This window comes from Leptosomus discolor, chromosome 7 (assembly GCF_034619465.1).
Source record: "Leptosomus discolor isolate bLepDis1 chromosome 7, bLepDis1.hap2, whole genome shotgun sequence".
NCBI lineage: Eukaryota > Metazoa > Chordata > Aves > Leptosomiformes > Leptosomidae > Leptosomus > Leptosomus discolor.
The window spans coordinates 64,799,253-64,813,597 of NC_141397.1; the positions used below are offsets into that span (position 1 = coordinate 64,799,253).

At 56.4% G+C, this 14,345-nt stretch overlaps 1 protein-coding gene across 6 annotated transcripts in view; it reads right to left on the reverse strand.

Annotated features, from left to right (window-relative positions):
* KCNAB1 (potassium voltage-gated channel subfamily A regulatory beta subunit 1) overlaps positions 1-14,345 on the reverse strand; it is a 68,577-nt gene that overhangs the window by 40,508 nt on the left and 13,724 nt on the right. For 2 of the 6 annotated variants that reach the window (XM_086467576.1, XM_086467572.1), the window contains exon 1: positions 6,259-6,479. The exons of 3 other annotated variants lie outside the window; for them this stretch is intronic. In XM_086467576.1, the coding sequence (XP_086323702.1) occupies positions 6,259-6,479 (221 nt within the window). Of the gene's footprint in view, positions 1-6,258; positions 6,483-14,345 lie in introns of those variants that run through there. One more of the 6 variants, XM_086467577.1, reaches the window with a different exon arrangement.

Consider the following 14,345-nt stretch of genomic DNA (forward strand, 5'->3'; position numbering starts at 1 on the left):
TGCAAACAGAGAAGAGGACTTTGCTTCATCCAAAACCTGGAAGAGGAGACGCATTTTCAGTGCTGACACTCAGACGAGTGTAAAGTCTTCGTTCACCGAAGACGTGAAGCAGGGAGCGAGCAGCCCTTCGACAAACTCCGTGCACTACCGTATCTTTTTGAGTTTGCACAGTAAACCGTTGGTTTTAACATCGCAGTGTTAAACATGGCTTTGGCGTCATTGCAATGAGATGAGAACACTCCAGACCACACCGAACCCACGGCCTTACTTTGCAGCTACAAACTCCTGGAGAGCCATTAGGAATTTGAGAGCAGCGCAAATCGGCACAGATTTTGTTTACTCGACTGGTTCCTTTTTCTCCTCCTTTGAGTTATTCCTGCCTTCTTTGTAGCCATTATAAGCTACAGTCCTGGGGGAAAAAAACATTGTGAATTCAGTGTAAATCCATTCTGTTCACTGGATTAGTCTTGATTTACCACAATAAAATGAAGATCAGACGATAAGCCATAAAAATCAACCTGATGTGGAGAGCTACTGAAATAATATAATATGTAATTTTATATGAAAACATTTGTGCCATTTGCACCTGAGTGCTTGAACTACTCATAATTGCAGCAAGACTTAAACAAACCGTGGATTCCGAAATACCTGAGGTAGTTATTAAGGTTGATGCTTGTCGTATGACGCAAGGACTAAGAAGACACGAGTCCTGAAATACTGCAAAGAAACACCCGCTTTCACTTACACCCCTCGGAAAGCGTAAGAGGTTTATCTTCTCTTTCCAACCTAATCTTGCAGCCCAAACCGGCCTGGGCCTTTTCCCCGAGCTGGCAGGTTGGAAGTTTGCTTTTGGCTCCCGTAAGCCCACCCTCAGGCCGGCTGTGGAGCCAGGCACGTTGCACGGGATCTGCATACAGGGCGTGCTTTACCACGCAGTTCTAGCGTTAATAATAGCGCGCTTCTACGTAAGAAATCTGCACTTTAATAAAAGCGTGGCAATTTTTGCTTCTGACCCGGGGTGTGTTCAAAGGAGTGGAAGAAACCGCCAGCGATCACGGAGGCGAAAGTCATTTTCCTGATGGCAATCACACGTCCCAGACACGGCTCTGGGTCTTTGCAGGGCTCCGTCCCCCGCAGGCAATGGGTCCTCCCCTCTGCAAGCGCTCAGCAGCTGTGCCAGGGACCGCTCCAGGGAGGGGGAATGGCCGTGGGATGTTTCCCAGGGGCAGGTCTGCTCTTCTCCCCCTCCCCAACGACCCTGGGAGGGAAGGTGCTCCAGAGCATCGCTCCCCTCCGGGCTGGGACCTGCCAGCCCACAACGCTGGAAAGGTTTGCGTTAACCATCGGACTGGGAGTTCTATACGGGTTACATACCTTGCTTAGGTTTGCCAGTGGGTATTTATCTAGGCAGAAAAGTGGCATGAGGAATTCTTTGCGCCATAGTGGTTTTGTTGTGCCTTTTAACGTCTGTGATCGGTGCGCAGAGGCAACAGAACGCTGCTCTGACCCTGGCTAAGTCAAGCCCACGGCTGCCTTTCCCTGGGGGGCTGGGGAAGAGAGCCATCCCACCGGAGCCGCGGGAGAAACACGCCCACCGCTGCGACGCGATGCATTAGCAGCTCTTTACTAATGCGCTGTGACAATAACCCACAATTTCAGGCACGCGGTGGAGAAAAATGCCTTCAAACTGCTGACGACTTTTTAGCCGGCAGGATCCAACGACCTCCGCTGGACTGCGGCCGGGGCACTGCCTCGGCGCCAGGGCACGCCGGGAGGTCCCACAGCCTTGCAGCCGGGCAAGCAGCAGCACCCAGGCAGCGAGCCAGCAAAAATCCCAAGTAAGAAAAAGATGGACCGGGCCACCCTGCGCCGGGCTTGCTGTAGACGCAGGCACCCACGGGTTTGAGATGCACCCGTCGCTCCCGCGGTAGGGAGCGGACAGGCAGCAGCACCGCGTGTCCCACCAGCTTGGTCTCCTCCAGACCCTTCGTGTGCATTTGGGTTCAGACCAGGGTTTTCCCTCCGCAGCAGCGGCCGGTGTTGAACAGGTCGCTGAGCACCGCGGCCCCGGGGAGAGCTCAGCACCTCCCGAGCGGCTGGGAAAGCTCTTTGGCTGCTAAAGCTGCTCCAGACCTCGCAAAAGGCGACGCACCATCCTTGCACGTCCAGTGCTCGGCGACTGCAAAAAGCACTATTTCCCCTACAGCAGCATCCCTTGTAGACCTGACCCAGCAGGGACAAGGTCCCCAGGCTGGCCTCCTCACACGGGCTGTAATTATCGCTAACTAATTAGCCATTACTGACACCCCTCTGCAGAGACCACAGCACAGGCAGGAGCCCCAGCGCTGCGGTGGCATGGGCATGGTGGCCATGAGCGGCTCGTGAGATGGGGCTGGGCATCCTGCGTGTGTAATAACTCCACCGGCTTGCCTCGGCTGTTAGAGATATTTTGTTGAGGCTTGCACGGGGGTTAACGGTCAGAGCTGCCCCCCATCAATTATTTATGAGCACAAATAGACAGATGAGCTTCGTAACCTGGGTCCCTCGTGCCCATGCGCGGGCAGAGCTCTCACAAAGGGCTATTTCTGAACTGCTGATGGCCCCGAATCGGCAGCGCGGTGGCTGGAGCTGGAGTTTAGCCCCGAGCCCCACAGGGCTGAGCTCCCTGCCACGTCCTGGGCTGACAGGGAGCTGGGATGCTCTGGGGGGAGGCTTTGCCCTGCTGCGCGCGTGGTGGCAAGGCTGTCGGTATGAGCGCGGGAAGGCTGGTACGAGCCTCCGCTTGAGAAGCTGTTCTCTGTGGTGGCCACGGCACATCCCAAATTGCCCCATGCACCAGGATCAGGGCTGGATCCACTTTATTGACAGCTTGAATTGGGCTGGCAATAAATTTTTTTAAAAAAAAAAAACACGGCAAATGAGGAGGGAGGAGAACCCAAGCTGCGACCTTCTGATGGTCCAAAGCAGGTGAAGACCCGGCCTGCCAGCCCTCCTCCCGTGCTGCGCACCGGAGGGATGCAAAAATACATCCTTTGTCTCCAGCAGCGGTGCAGCAGATTGCAATTTTCCAAGCCAAGCACTGCAACTACAGCATTTTCAAGGAAAGACTTGAAGTGATCCCAAATATTCTCCCCGAGCCTCCGGGCAGGCTCACCAGTGGGACTGAACCGGAGCATTAAAAAGGATAAAAGGGAACAGCCCCTCTCCCCGTTTGCCTCCCGCAGGCAGCCGAGGCTGTCCCCAGCGGGGACAGCAGGGGTGATGTCCGGGGAGGTCCCGTCTGGCTGATGCCACAGCCCGACAGGGAGGATGCAAAACGAGATTCAGCAAACGCGAAGCAGAGGGTCGCTCACGCGAACACCGCAGGAGCGCACCTGAGCCCTGATATCTGCAGATGTTCCCCGATGAACATATTTATTCCCGTAAACTTTGCCTGTTATATTCCGATTCGGTCTCTGAGCTGGAACGGGTCCAGAAACGTGTTGTCTGACGAAAAGCCCCGGAGATGGCTCCTCTCCCACCCCCACCCCTGTGACAGGCCTCGTCGCTGTCTCTCCCTTTTACATAATCCCAGTGGCACCAGGAGCCCCGGGCAGCCGGAGCTGGGAAGTGTCCTGGGAGCTGCAGGGCAGCCCTGCCAGGGGGGCAGCAGCAGCAGCGCTCGGGGTCCAAGGAGGGAGCAGGCACTGGTATTTTTAGCGTAAAACAAGGGGCAGCTTAGCTAGCACATCATTTGGAGCAGCACGCACTGTATAGCTTAGCATCAGGGACATAATTCAAGCAGAAAATGAATTGGGAAGGGCTTCAGCTTCGACCGTAAGGGAGCTGAGGACTTTACAGGATTATTGTTGCAGCCATTGGGAAAAGCCTTTGGCTTCTCCGGGTGCTGGATTTCCCTTCGGCTGAGGAACCAGGCCCAGAGATGAACGCGAAATACCAGCTCCATCGCCGTTGGTAGGCGTCTTCCCTAACTAAAGGTTATCTCAATACAGCAGCATCGCAGCTGAGCCTGGAGGTTTAGTCAGCTCTTCCTCCAAACTCCCCTTCACTTCTCCTCTTGGGGGAGAAATCAGCTCTAGATATGGAGAGACTTGGGACCAGAAACAGGGATTAGTCATAAAGATAAAACATCAGCCTTGTCACCAACGAGATGCTATTCCTGATGCAATTCCCCAGGTCTCGGGCAGCCAAAGCCGGGGGAGCCGTCAGGGCTGTGCCGAACACCAGCGGGAGAGTTCAGCCCTCGGTATTGAAACCTTATCTAGAAATAAGCCAGCAAGGATTTACAAAGGCCCAACTTCGCAGGCTGCAGGAGCGTTTGTGTCATGGGGGCAGCAAAGAATTGCAATTACCCGGCGTGTCGGTACACTGATAGCGCCGGGAGCCCGTGGGAAATCAGCAGAGATAACTGCTGACAATTAGTACACGGTGTCCGTGAGCCTAACGAGCAGAAGCCACGACTGGGTAACAGATCAGGTCTCTGAACAACACACTCAAAGACACGTCTCCTACAGATGTGCTTATGGGGGAAACTGAGGCAGGGAGGCACAATGGCTTGGACAGGGCTCCAGGAGGGGAGAGGGGTCACAGGGAGCTCCCGGCTGGTACCGCTCCACCAGCCCCTACTCCACCGGGAGGCTGCAGGCATCTGGGCAAAGCACAAGTCATACGGATTTTGAGAGTTGCTTCTCTTCGGGCAGGACCCACTGCCACCCCCCAAACTGCCCTCCACACAGCCGGGGCCAGCCCGCCGCACCCAGGAGCCGGGACTGCCACCCGCCCTGGGAACCCCCCCAGAGCCCTGAGCCTGCCCCGCCATGCCACCCCACCCCCAGCACCCCGTCTGGCTGGGAGCTGCCTCTGGGAAATACTAATCAGCATTTCTGCCCTCACCGCAGGCTGGCGCCGTCCGGACCAGTTCTGCTGCCAGCACCGTGCCGGGGGAGCGAGCAGCCGGAGCGTGCGATGCCTCTGCTAAAAGTTGGTCACGGCTGAATGACGGGGACAAGCAGTGGCAAAGGCCGGGCTTCCACACGGGCAGAGCCTCCGTGTTATTTATCAACCGTCCAAGCAACTCCCAGCAAATCCCCCGGAGCGTCCCATTCGCTCTGCTGCCACGCGCCCCGTCTGTGCGGTTCCTCGAGAGCTCGTACGGAAATTTTCAGAACCGCACGATCGCCCAAACCAAGCCCTTGTGCCGAGCTTGGATTTCCTGCAACCAGCTGCGCTCGGGCCACCTTGGCTTCGCGTCGGCCCCCAGGACCGTAAAACCAGCGTAACTGCAAACCGGCATCCTCGCCCCGCGCCGCTCCCCCCGCCGAGCGGGCACGGCTGGCGACGCAGGAGCGTCAGCCATGATTCCGTGGGCTGGCAACGAGCGCGGCTAAAGTTGCCCGGAGCCCTGCGCCCCTCGCCCTGCCCGTGGAGACCCCCTTGTGCCAGGCTGCTCTGCATAGGGCTGCTCGCAGAGGCAGCCTTGGGCAAGGGGCGCAGAGCATCCCCGGGCTGTTCCCTTCTCCCAGTCCCGATACCATCGCCCATTTGCTGCTGAAAGGGACATCCTGAGCAGGCAAAAGCCGACCGCCAAAGTCACAGAAATCCAGCTCGTTTTCAGCTGGAGGCACGACAGAGAAGCTTAGCAGCCGCCCACACCGAGCACCTCAGGCTGAAGTCACAGCCGTTCGTTGGGTTTCCTGCCTAGGTTAGGAGGAATGAAAACCTGTAAGATGCACCAGGCATTTTATAAGAATACCCATGATTTATTTCTTTCACCTAAAACTGGCTTTGATCTCCTCTTCACTGAGTGAACCAGGTGAAAAGTCAGTGAGCGATCACTATGATGAAATGGTACCCAAGGCAGACGCTTCTTTTCACTCCACACAACGTACTGCAAATGAACTTTTCCTGTCCAGCCTCAAACGCGGTTTGCTAATTGATTTTTCTGCTCATTAGCACCCATGTAAGTTATATTGAGCACTTAAGAGAAACCATATTAATGCCACTGTCATAAATTCACAATGTGGTATATAATCTACCCAGGCAAGCGGGGTTTTTTTTGTATAAAATCACAAATGCATATGCCTGCAAAAACATTGACACCCAAACGCTATCCAGTTATGCACAAGTTTAAAAATCTATTAATAACCTTAGTAGAGAGCTCCTCTGCAAAACCAGATGCATCCAGGCAGGCAAATCTTTAGAGGCAAAGTAAAGAGCTATTACACTGCAACGTAACAAAGAACGATACCGTGACCATACCTATATTTCATGCCCGTTTGCTTTGCGGTGGATTCTTTTAAAGAAATGTGGTGCTGAGGGGTAAATGTCCCCAAACTGCGAGCAATAATCGCCACTGTCCGGAATTTTGCCCGGGCTGCATTCACTACGTTCGGGGTAGTGGTGTTCTGCTTGCTGATGAGTCTGTCTTCACCATTTCGACTCTTCAAGTTGTGCTCTGTGCAGGCGATGGACACTTGCATCGCGCCCTCGGTACACCTTTAGTCACCGTCCAGGTCGCAGCCAGACCCCCTGGCTGCCCCAACGCGGGCTGCAGGCTGCCCAGCAGCGCGGGGCTCGGTCCCAAACGCACCGAGGAAACCTGCCGACCTTGAACTCGCAGAAGTGGCCGAGGCAGCGGGGGTCTCCAGGAGATGCCGGGAGGAGAGACGCCCCGAACTTGACAAAGCAATAGCGAAAGCAGGTCTCCGCTCGCTCTCAGCTCTCCCCTCGCAGTATTTGCCGCCGCTCAGACAAAAGCATCCATCCAGTCAGGTGCTTCCAGAGACATGGAGCTGTTCCTTCATGATGAACCGCCAGCAGCAACCGCCGCTCTCTCTCGATGCAGCCCCGCTGCTGCTCGCCGGGTTTAAATCAATGCGGGCATGCTGCAAGCGCTGGCTCCCACGCCCGCTGGACCACGAACTGCTGAGCAGGCAGCCTCGCCGGCTGGAGGACCATCCGCTCGCTCAGCCAGTCTCTCTAAGCACCAGCGATATCCATCGGTTCTCCTTCTCCCAGGTGCAGCCGCCCGCTACATCCCACCCAGCGCAGCCCACCCGAGCGCCGGGGCTGGCAGCGAGCGTGGGGGGCGGCGCGGACACGGCTCTGCAGCGGTTCCCGGGATCCCCCCCTCCCGCGTCAGGAGCCTGCAGGGAAGCAGGGAAGGAGGGAACGGGCCTCCTTTGTGCTCAGAGGGAAGGCAGGCGCTTCAGGAAGATGCCTCCCATAAAAAAATAGCTGCCGGCACCGCTAAGCCAGGAGAGGACCTCTTCTAGCGGGGAACAATCCGATGTTAAAATGGGCTAATTATGAAAAAAAAAAAAAAAAATAAAGGGGAGGGGGAGAAAACTCGCTCTGCTACAGCCTGTCAGGGAGTTAACACGTTAATCCCGTGTCTCTGGCACCCGGAGCTGCCGCCTGCAGACCCACGCTCGCAGCAGTGCCAGGGTTAATCCCTTCTCCCCCAGCCGTGTCAGCCGCAGCACGAAGTCTTTGAAGCAAACCATCCCCATCCCTTGCTGCAGTGGGGGCTGCAGTCGAAGCAGGGGAGCCCCCCTCGCCCCTGCCCACCGCCGTTCGCCGCCTCTCCCAGGGCGCTGGCTTTGGGCACCGAGGGCAGGGGCAGCCCGGGGACCCCTGGGCTGGTGAGCTGCTCACTGGAGCGGTGGGTGGGCGAGGTAGGGATGGGGGGGAGGTTTGGGGTCACACCCCCACACCCCCCCCAGGACCCCTGTCTGTCGCTGCCACCCAGCAGAGCAGCCCTGGGGGAGGACGGGAGGTGGGGGGGGGTGGGGGGAGGTGCCTGGTTTGGGGACACCCCGGGTGCAGACCCCTGAGGTATGCACGGGTGGCAGCGCAGAGTGGGCGGGTGGGCGAGGGCCGGGGCTGCCGTCACCCGCTGTCCCATCCGCAGCCCTGGGAAAAGGTCCACGGGGGTTCCCCGCACCCCACTCCTAAATCAGCCCTCAGCCTCCCAGGAGGGCTGGGGTGAGGTTGGGGGCACCTCCGGCAGTCCTCTCGCCCACCTCCTGCTCATTGCCCAGGTTGCCCAGGACCCTGTCCCCTTGGGGTGGGAGTCACTTCGAGGATGGAGACACCCCCCCCAGCCGCTTCGGTGGCCTGCCAGGCTCTCTCCTGCTCGAGGCACGCGAAGGTGGAGCAGGAGCGGTGGCAAGAAGAGAGAAGCCGGAGGTGCCGGTGTGGCGACGGCGACCTGGTCTGGAGGGGGGGGGGGGGGGGGTGACAAATGTCCCGTTTCCTCCCCCGCAGTGGGGGCACACCGGGGTTTTCCCCCCCCCACTCCCCCCACTCCCCATCCTGCTGAGGAGGGGGAGTGCGAGAGCGGCTGGGTGGGCAGCCGGCAGCCAGCCAAGGCCACCCACCACGCGGGGCCACAGGGTGAATAGCTTCTGACGAGCTCTTCGCCGTTCGTTTGTCTAATGGCTCTCTAATGCTTAGGCAGCACGCTCCTTTGAGGGCGGAAAGCATTACGTCAGAGTAAATAAAGTTGCTTTATGATATTTTCCGAAAGATGATTGGCAGTTAATCAGACAGCAGCCATCAGCGGCCCCCTTGGACTCGCCCTCAGGCGTGGGTTTGGGGCATTCAGACCCCTCGGCATGAGGTTTGGAAGGCGCGAGGGCAGGGCTGATCTGTGGGGTGGAAGCCAGAAAGCGAAGGGATAACTACCTGAACTGACGGCTGCAAGGCTCTGTCTCAGACACAAGATGCTTTAGAGGGTTCCCAGATATTTAATCAGCGAGTTAGTATCACAGCTCACAAATAAACCCTGACAAATATCCAGAAAAGAGTGTGTCTTCAGGGGGCACAAACCATGGGGGTCGCTGACACCAAGGCGCCCCACAGTGGGACCTCACCCAGGACATCCTCCGTGTCTCCACGGGACTGGGAGATGCGGCTGGAGCGGTGGTGGTGGCACCCCCAGGGCTCTGACGGCGCAGCCAGCCCAACGCAGCACACTAAGCGCCCAGGTGACTTTTGGAGCCCGGCTTTGCATTTCAGAGCCCAAAGCAAGACTGACAAAACCGGGATTATTTCTCTCTCTGATGGGCACGCGGCACCCTCTTGCTGGGCACAGACGTTTCAAGAAGATGTATTTTTACATCTTGTTCCACACGTGTCTGGGGTGCTCCCGTCGCAGCCAGCAGCTGGCTCTGCCAGCACTGCTGAACGGTGCGCCTTGGTCCTGGGGATGCGCCCAGGTCACCGTCGCCCAGGTCCTGGTCACCGTCCCTGCTGCCACGGCTGCCCATGCCCTCAGGTGCCAGGGGAGGGACAGAAAGGGACAGTCGCACTCTGCTCTGGCACATCCCGCAGAGCATATTAACTCAAGCCGCTTATCTTCGGAGGGGTTACAGCCTCTGCCAAAGAAATATGTATTTAAATACGGGATTTATTTCATTTGCCTGAACAAGATAATCACTTCTAGGCTAAAACATTAGAATAACATAATTTTGTATCACGAAAATCCTGAGCTTATAAAACAAGAGGTACGTGACGGCCTCAGCAAAGGACGGTGCTGGGGTGCGGTGGCCGCTCAGGCCGAGCCACGAGCCTCCGGCCAGGCTCTCCGTGCCACTTCAGTGCCACCAAACCGTGACAGACGCAGCTATTTGCCAAGACGTACGTATGCATTTCCCCCCTGAGGAAGACGACAGCCGCTCATTAAACAACTTGCTCAAAACGCTTCATCAAGCAAATCTGTTTTAACACGGATGCTCACGACCGCGCTGGCTTGGCTTTGCCCGTGATCCCTGCTGGCCCCCCGCCCCAGGAACCGCTGCCACCCTCCCAGGGTTCAAAATAAAGACAAGAGCCAAAGTCAGACAAGCAGGATGCTCTGGGCAAGCGCAGAAGCCAGGAGATGTTTCGCTCCTGCACAAACACACAGTTTCAATGCCCTGGACAGTCCGTTTCCCTGACCGGGACCTTGCAGGGGCGGGATGACGCGCATCGCTGCGGCAAGCAGCATGGAAACTTCCAAAAAGGAAAAAAAAAATATTCTATTCAGAGCAGGTTTGGTCCCTGCGGAGGCCCCGAGGGGAGCTGGGGCTGTGCAGCTGAGCGGGTGACGGACAAGCCCTTCCACAGTCGGTGCTCCCCGCAGGCAGGGCTCACAGCGCCGGCCGAGCCGGGGGGCGCAGGGGCTCCCCGCTCCCGGGGGGCCCGGCAGCAGCACAGCTCTTGCTGTAACGACTGGGAAAAGGATGCTTCTGCAGCCCAAAAGTGAGGTCCTGTGGTCTGGGCTGGATGAAACATTTCAAGCTGACGCAGCCCCGAGCTCCTGGCATGGCTTAAGCTGGGCGCGCTGCTTCCTTCGCTCTCTTTCTGTTTAGATTTCACCTTATAGCGAAGCAACTTTGAAATGTTACCTTGAGACTGTGCTTCTTGATGGCTGCAGTCATAGGCTGCTTACGCTATTCTACCAAAGCAGAGCATTCCCCTGGACAAACACCAACTAGCATCTTACCAATTTCATTACATTTAAGCTGATTGCCAGCTAAACCTGTATTTTCAGTAATACCGATATACTGCATATAAATCCTGGCAGGCCCTGTCAATTTTAAGATGGCAGGTCTTAATTCCATACCCCTCTTGCTCAGACCTCAGCAGCAGGCTGTACTTGCGATTGCCACGTATGCTAATTAAACAATACGCTCTGCAAGGGCGACGAGGCTACATCAGCTGGTGAGCGTGGGGTAAAAGGCAGAGCAATCACCCCTGCCTCCATCCCTGTGCTGTCCGTGCTTCACCAAGTAAAACCCTTCAGTGCCTTTGAGTTTTCCTTTTACAAAAGAAGATGGGGTTTTTTTCACCACCTTCTACAAAGTTCATGTTTCTACCTAAAAAAGGAAACTGGAAATTTTCATCAATCTGTGTAAGATCTCGTCTTACACAAATAACCTGAGCATTTTTCGATCTTAACCTTAATTTCTTACAAAGTTGTCTTTTAAACTTTGAGTGCTGATAAAACAAATCGAAAGACCTGATGAAATAAATCCAGCCCGGTTATCTCCTTGGGATGAGGCACTGCGGCTCCGTGCCCGAGCGGGTGAGCACCCAGGAAGGCTGCCCCACGTACGCTCTCTGCACCACCCCTCAGCGCTGCAGGCACCTCGGCTGCTGCCTGCCTCCTCGTTCATCCGAATCACCCGGGTTTGCTTCGTAAGGGCGGCAGGATTGGCACGTCTGCAAGGACGCGTGGGGGCCGCGAGCCAGGCAGCAACCCCGGGATGTTCTCCGTGAATCACAACGTAACTGGGGAACGCTTTCACCCTATTTCAGTCGGAGGTTTCTGCGCTGTGGAAGACACACCGTGATGTTTGGCTGCAGGTTGCGATACGGAGGAGAGCTGGACACCAACCACAGGCAGCCAGTTACATAAACCTACATCCCTGCACGCTAACCAGCAATCCAGGTCACCAATAATGATGCCATCTCGGCCGGTTTAAGCTCTTTAACTGAAAACTCTTCAACGTCAAGAGAAGGCAGCAACGAACGGAGCACCCGTCAGCACCAGTGTCAGATGAGCCCCTCTGCAGTTGCGTTGATAGAAGCCTTCTTTTTTAGCCATGCATAAAATTATCTTCAGTTTAGCTGTTTTTTTGTTTAATTTGTGTCTGCACCTATACCATATAGCAGGGGGGTTGGGTAACGATACCTTCCATTGCGCTTGGGGGCTGCACCGAGAGCACCGGCTGCTCACACCAGGTCACGCTTGTGCAGCCACAAGCCCCTCGCAGGGCTCGTGGGGGGACTTTGCTGAGCCCCAGGGGTGGGCCAGTGTCCCTGCCGGGCATTGGGGACCTCCTGGGAGCTGGGGACAGCAGGTGCCACCAAGCAAGGTGCCTGGGGTGCAAGTCTGGAGGAGCCCTGGAGTCCCAAGCACCCTCACGCCTGCCTGCCAGGGGCTGGGTGCCCGTGCCCCTCGGCTGAAGCTTGCGCTGACCCTAGGGCAGCGTTCGGGTGGCAGCTAAAGGGCATTTGCTCCGCGGCACAAAGCAGTCGTGTGCGCCGGGGGGTTCTGGCTGTCTGAGCCCCACCTCTTCCAGGGCACCCCTTGGGGCAGCGCATTTTGGCCTCCCCACCAGCCCCACGGATGCTCCCCGAGGCGCTGCGGGCAGGCACACAGAGAGCTCGGAGGGGAGGGGGGGAACGTGGCTCCAACTGCCCTTGTTCCCGGTACCACCGCGATGCGACGCGGGAGTTCACGGCTGCCATGGCTCCCCGCGGCAGCGCCAAGGGTCGGCGCGGCCCCACCGCTGCACCATTACACACAACGTTAAATCCAAAGCCTGAACCGTTGCCCCGTGCCGCGGCCGCAGTCTCTCCCCGCCGGCGGCCGCCCGGGCTGACAGCAGCTCTGCGCTGCCTTACGGGACCTCAGGTGGGCATCCACAGGGGAGACCCCACCAGCCCTCTCCACGCCGGCAAAACCAGCACCTAACTGGGTTCTCGGGTGCAAAACGCAGCAGAGCCCTCGAGTACCAGCCGCCGCGTCACCCTGTGGGTGCTGCTGCCCCGGCAGCTTTCCCTCTGCTCCCTGCGGGGAGGGGACCTGCCCTCTGCACCCATGGCCGGAGCAGCACCGGGGACCGGCAAGATGCAGAAGAAATCACCGCTTCCAGGCTAGAGGCACATTAAAAATATGATTTCAGCGTTCATGACAGAGTTTTAACCACGCTGGACATTCTGACCAGGTGCTCAGTGTAACTGGATCAGCCAAACCTCAGGAAGCTGCATGGAACCACTGAAAATGCACCCGGCAGCACCGTGACAGCAGGATCCTGCGCCAGAAGCCGGGCTTGGGGCATACAGAGTTCTGCCCTTGGAGCTTTTCCACCCAAAATATATTCTTCTTTATTTTATCTAACGGACCAGACCTCGCCACAGCCAGCGCAGCCTGACCACAGCTGCCTTTCCAAAATCCAGCGCAGGCATTTTAGGCAGCAGTCTCCAAGACTGGCCTTCGCGAGAATTATCTCAACCTACCGTCACAAATCCTTGATTTTCAGACTTCCGCACCATAATTCTTTGGCAGCACAGCAGGACGCACTCAGGGAAATTCTGCGTTATGTCCCAATAAAAGTTTCATTGGGCCATAAAAGCTCTGATTATAAATACAGCCCGTGCGCCCCTCTCTGCCATTTCGCTCCATCTCGATAGCTGTTGGAAAACAGGTTTCCTGCTGGGCTAATTACTTATGATGGCAGCAGTTCCGTTATATCTCCGTAAATTGGGCTGATATGGACACTGGTGAGATAACGAGCGCTGCCACCCGGGAGAGCGGGCAGAAGAGCCCAGGAGCGAGCTGGCGCTAGGATGCATCTCCCAAAAGGGCTTCCGTGGCATTAGCTGCAATTACCGGCCGAGGCCCCGCTGCCGCGGGGTGCTCACGGGCTCGGCTGAGGAGCGGTCCCATCTGAAGCAGCAGCGACAAACCCCGCAGAGATTTGTTGCTCTTTTGGGTGTATCGAAACCCATGAGGAACGTTTCTTTTTTGATAACGATGCTGGAAGCTTGTCAAGGAACTGAGCTGCAGAACAAAAGCACCGCACTTAGCTAGCAGTCAGTCTTCTTATTTTCGCTGGTTTCGCATGAAAAACTGAATTTGCATTTGTAATTGCACTTGAGGAAGACTGATCAAAATTCCCATTAAATGTTTTTTAGTTAAAATGCGTCTTTCTGGCAGGTTTTCAGCCAGGCTGGCTGCAATGCCCAGCCCAGGCTGCCTCTGATAGCACACGAGACCTGCTATCAGAAAATTTTTTCCAAACAACTCCCTAAACCCACCCAGTTTCAGACACCCACCCCACCCCCCTTTTCTTTTCTTTCTTTGCAATCTGTGCATCATATAGAGATCCGCTCCTGAACAAACTCCCACCTAATTTTCAATACCCCTGCGTGTCCCAGACACCCACTTACCAGCCCCACACTGGGTGCTGGGAGCCCCCATCGAGAGCCAACAGCCCCCTCCAGTACAGCCTCCCAGGAGCTACCAAAGAGCTTTGCAATAGCTGTCCAGCTCTACGGAATATTGAATAAATTGGGGCTTAATGTAATGTGAAAGAATCAATACTGAAACCGAGACCCAGAGTCGTCATGTCTTACAAAGAGGAGGTAACCTACCAGGCGCCCAATTCAATTAGTCGGTCACTTACCCCTGCAGATGGAAAACATCCACCAGCACACTGCCTGTCGCCCTGCTCTGCTCCCCCACGCCAAACCAGGTAATTTAATTTTTCCACGTTATATATTTAATTTCTTGGATGACTGAAAGCCAGCAGCTTGCAAGAAGGGCCCCAGAAATGACCATTATATTAATG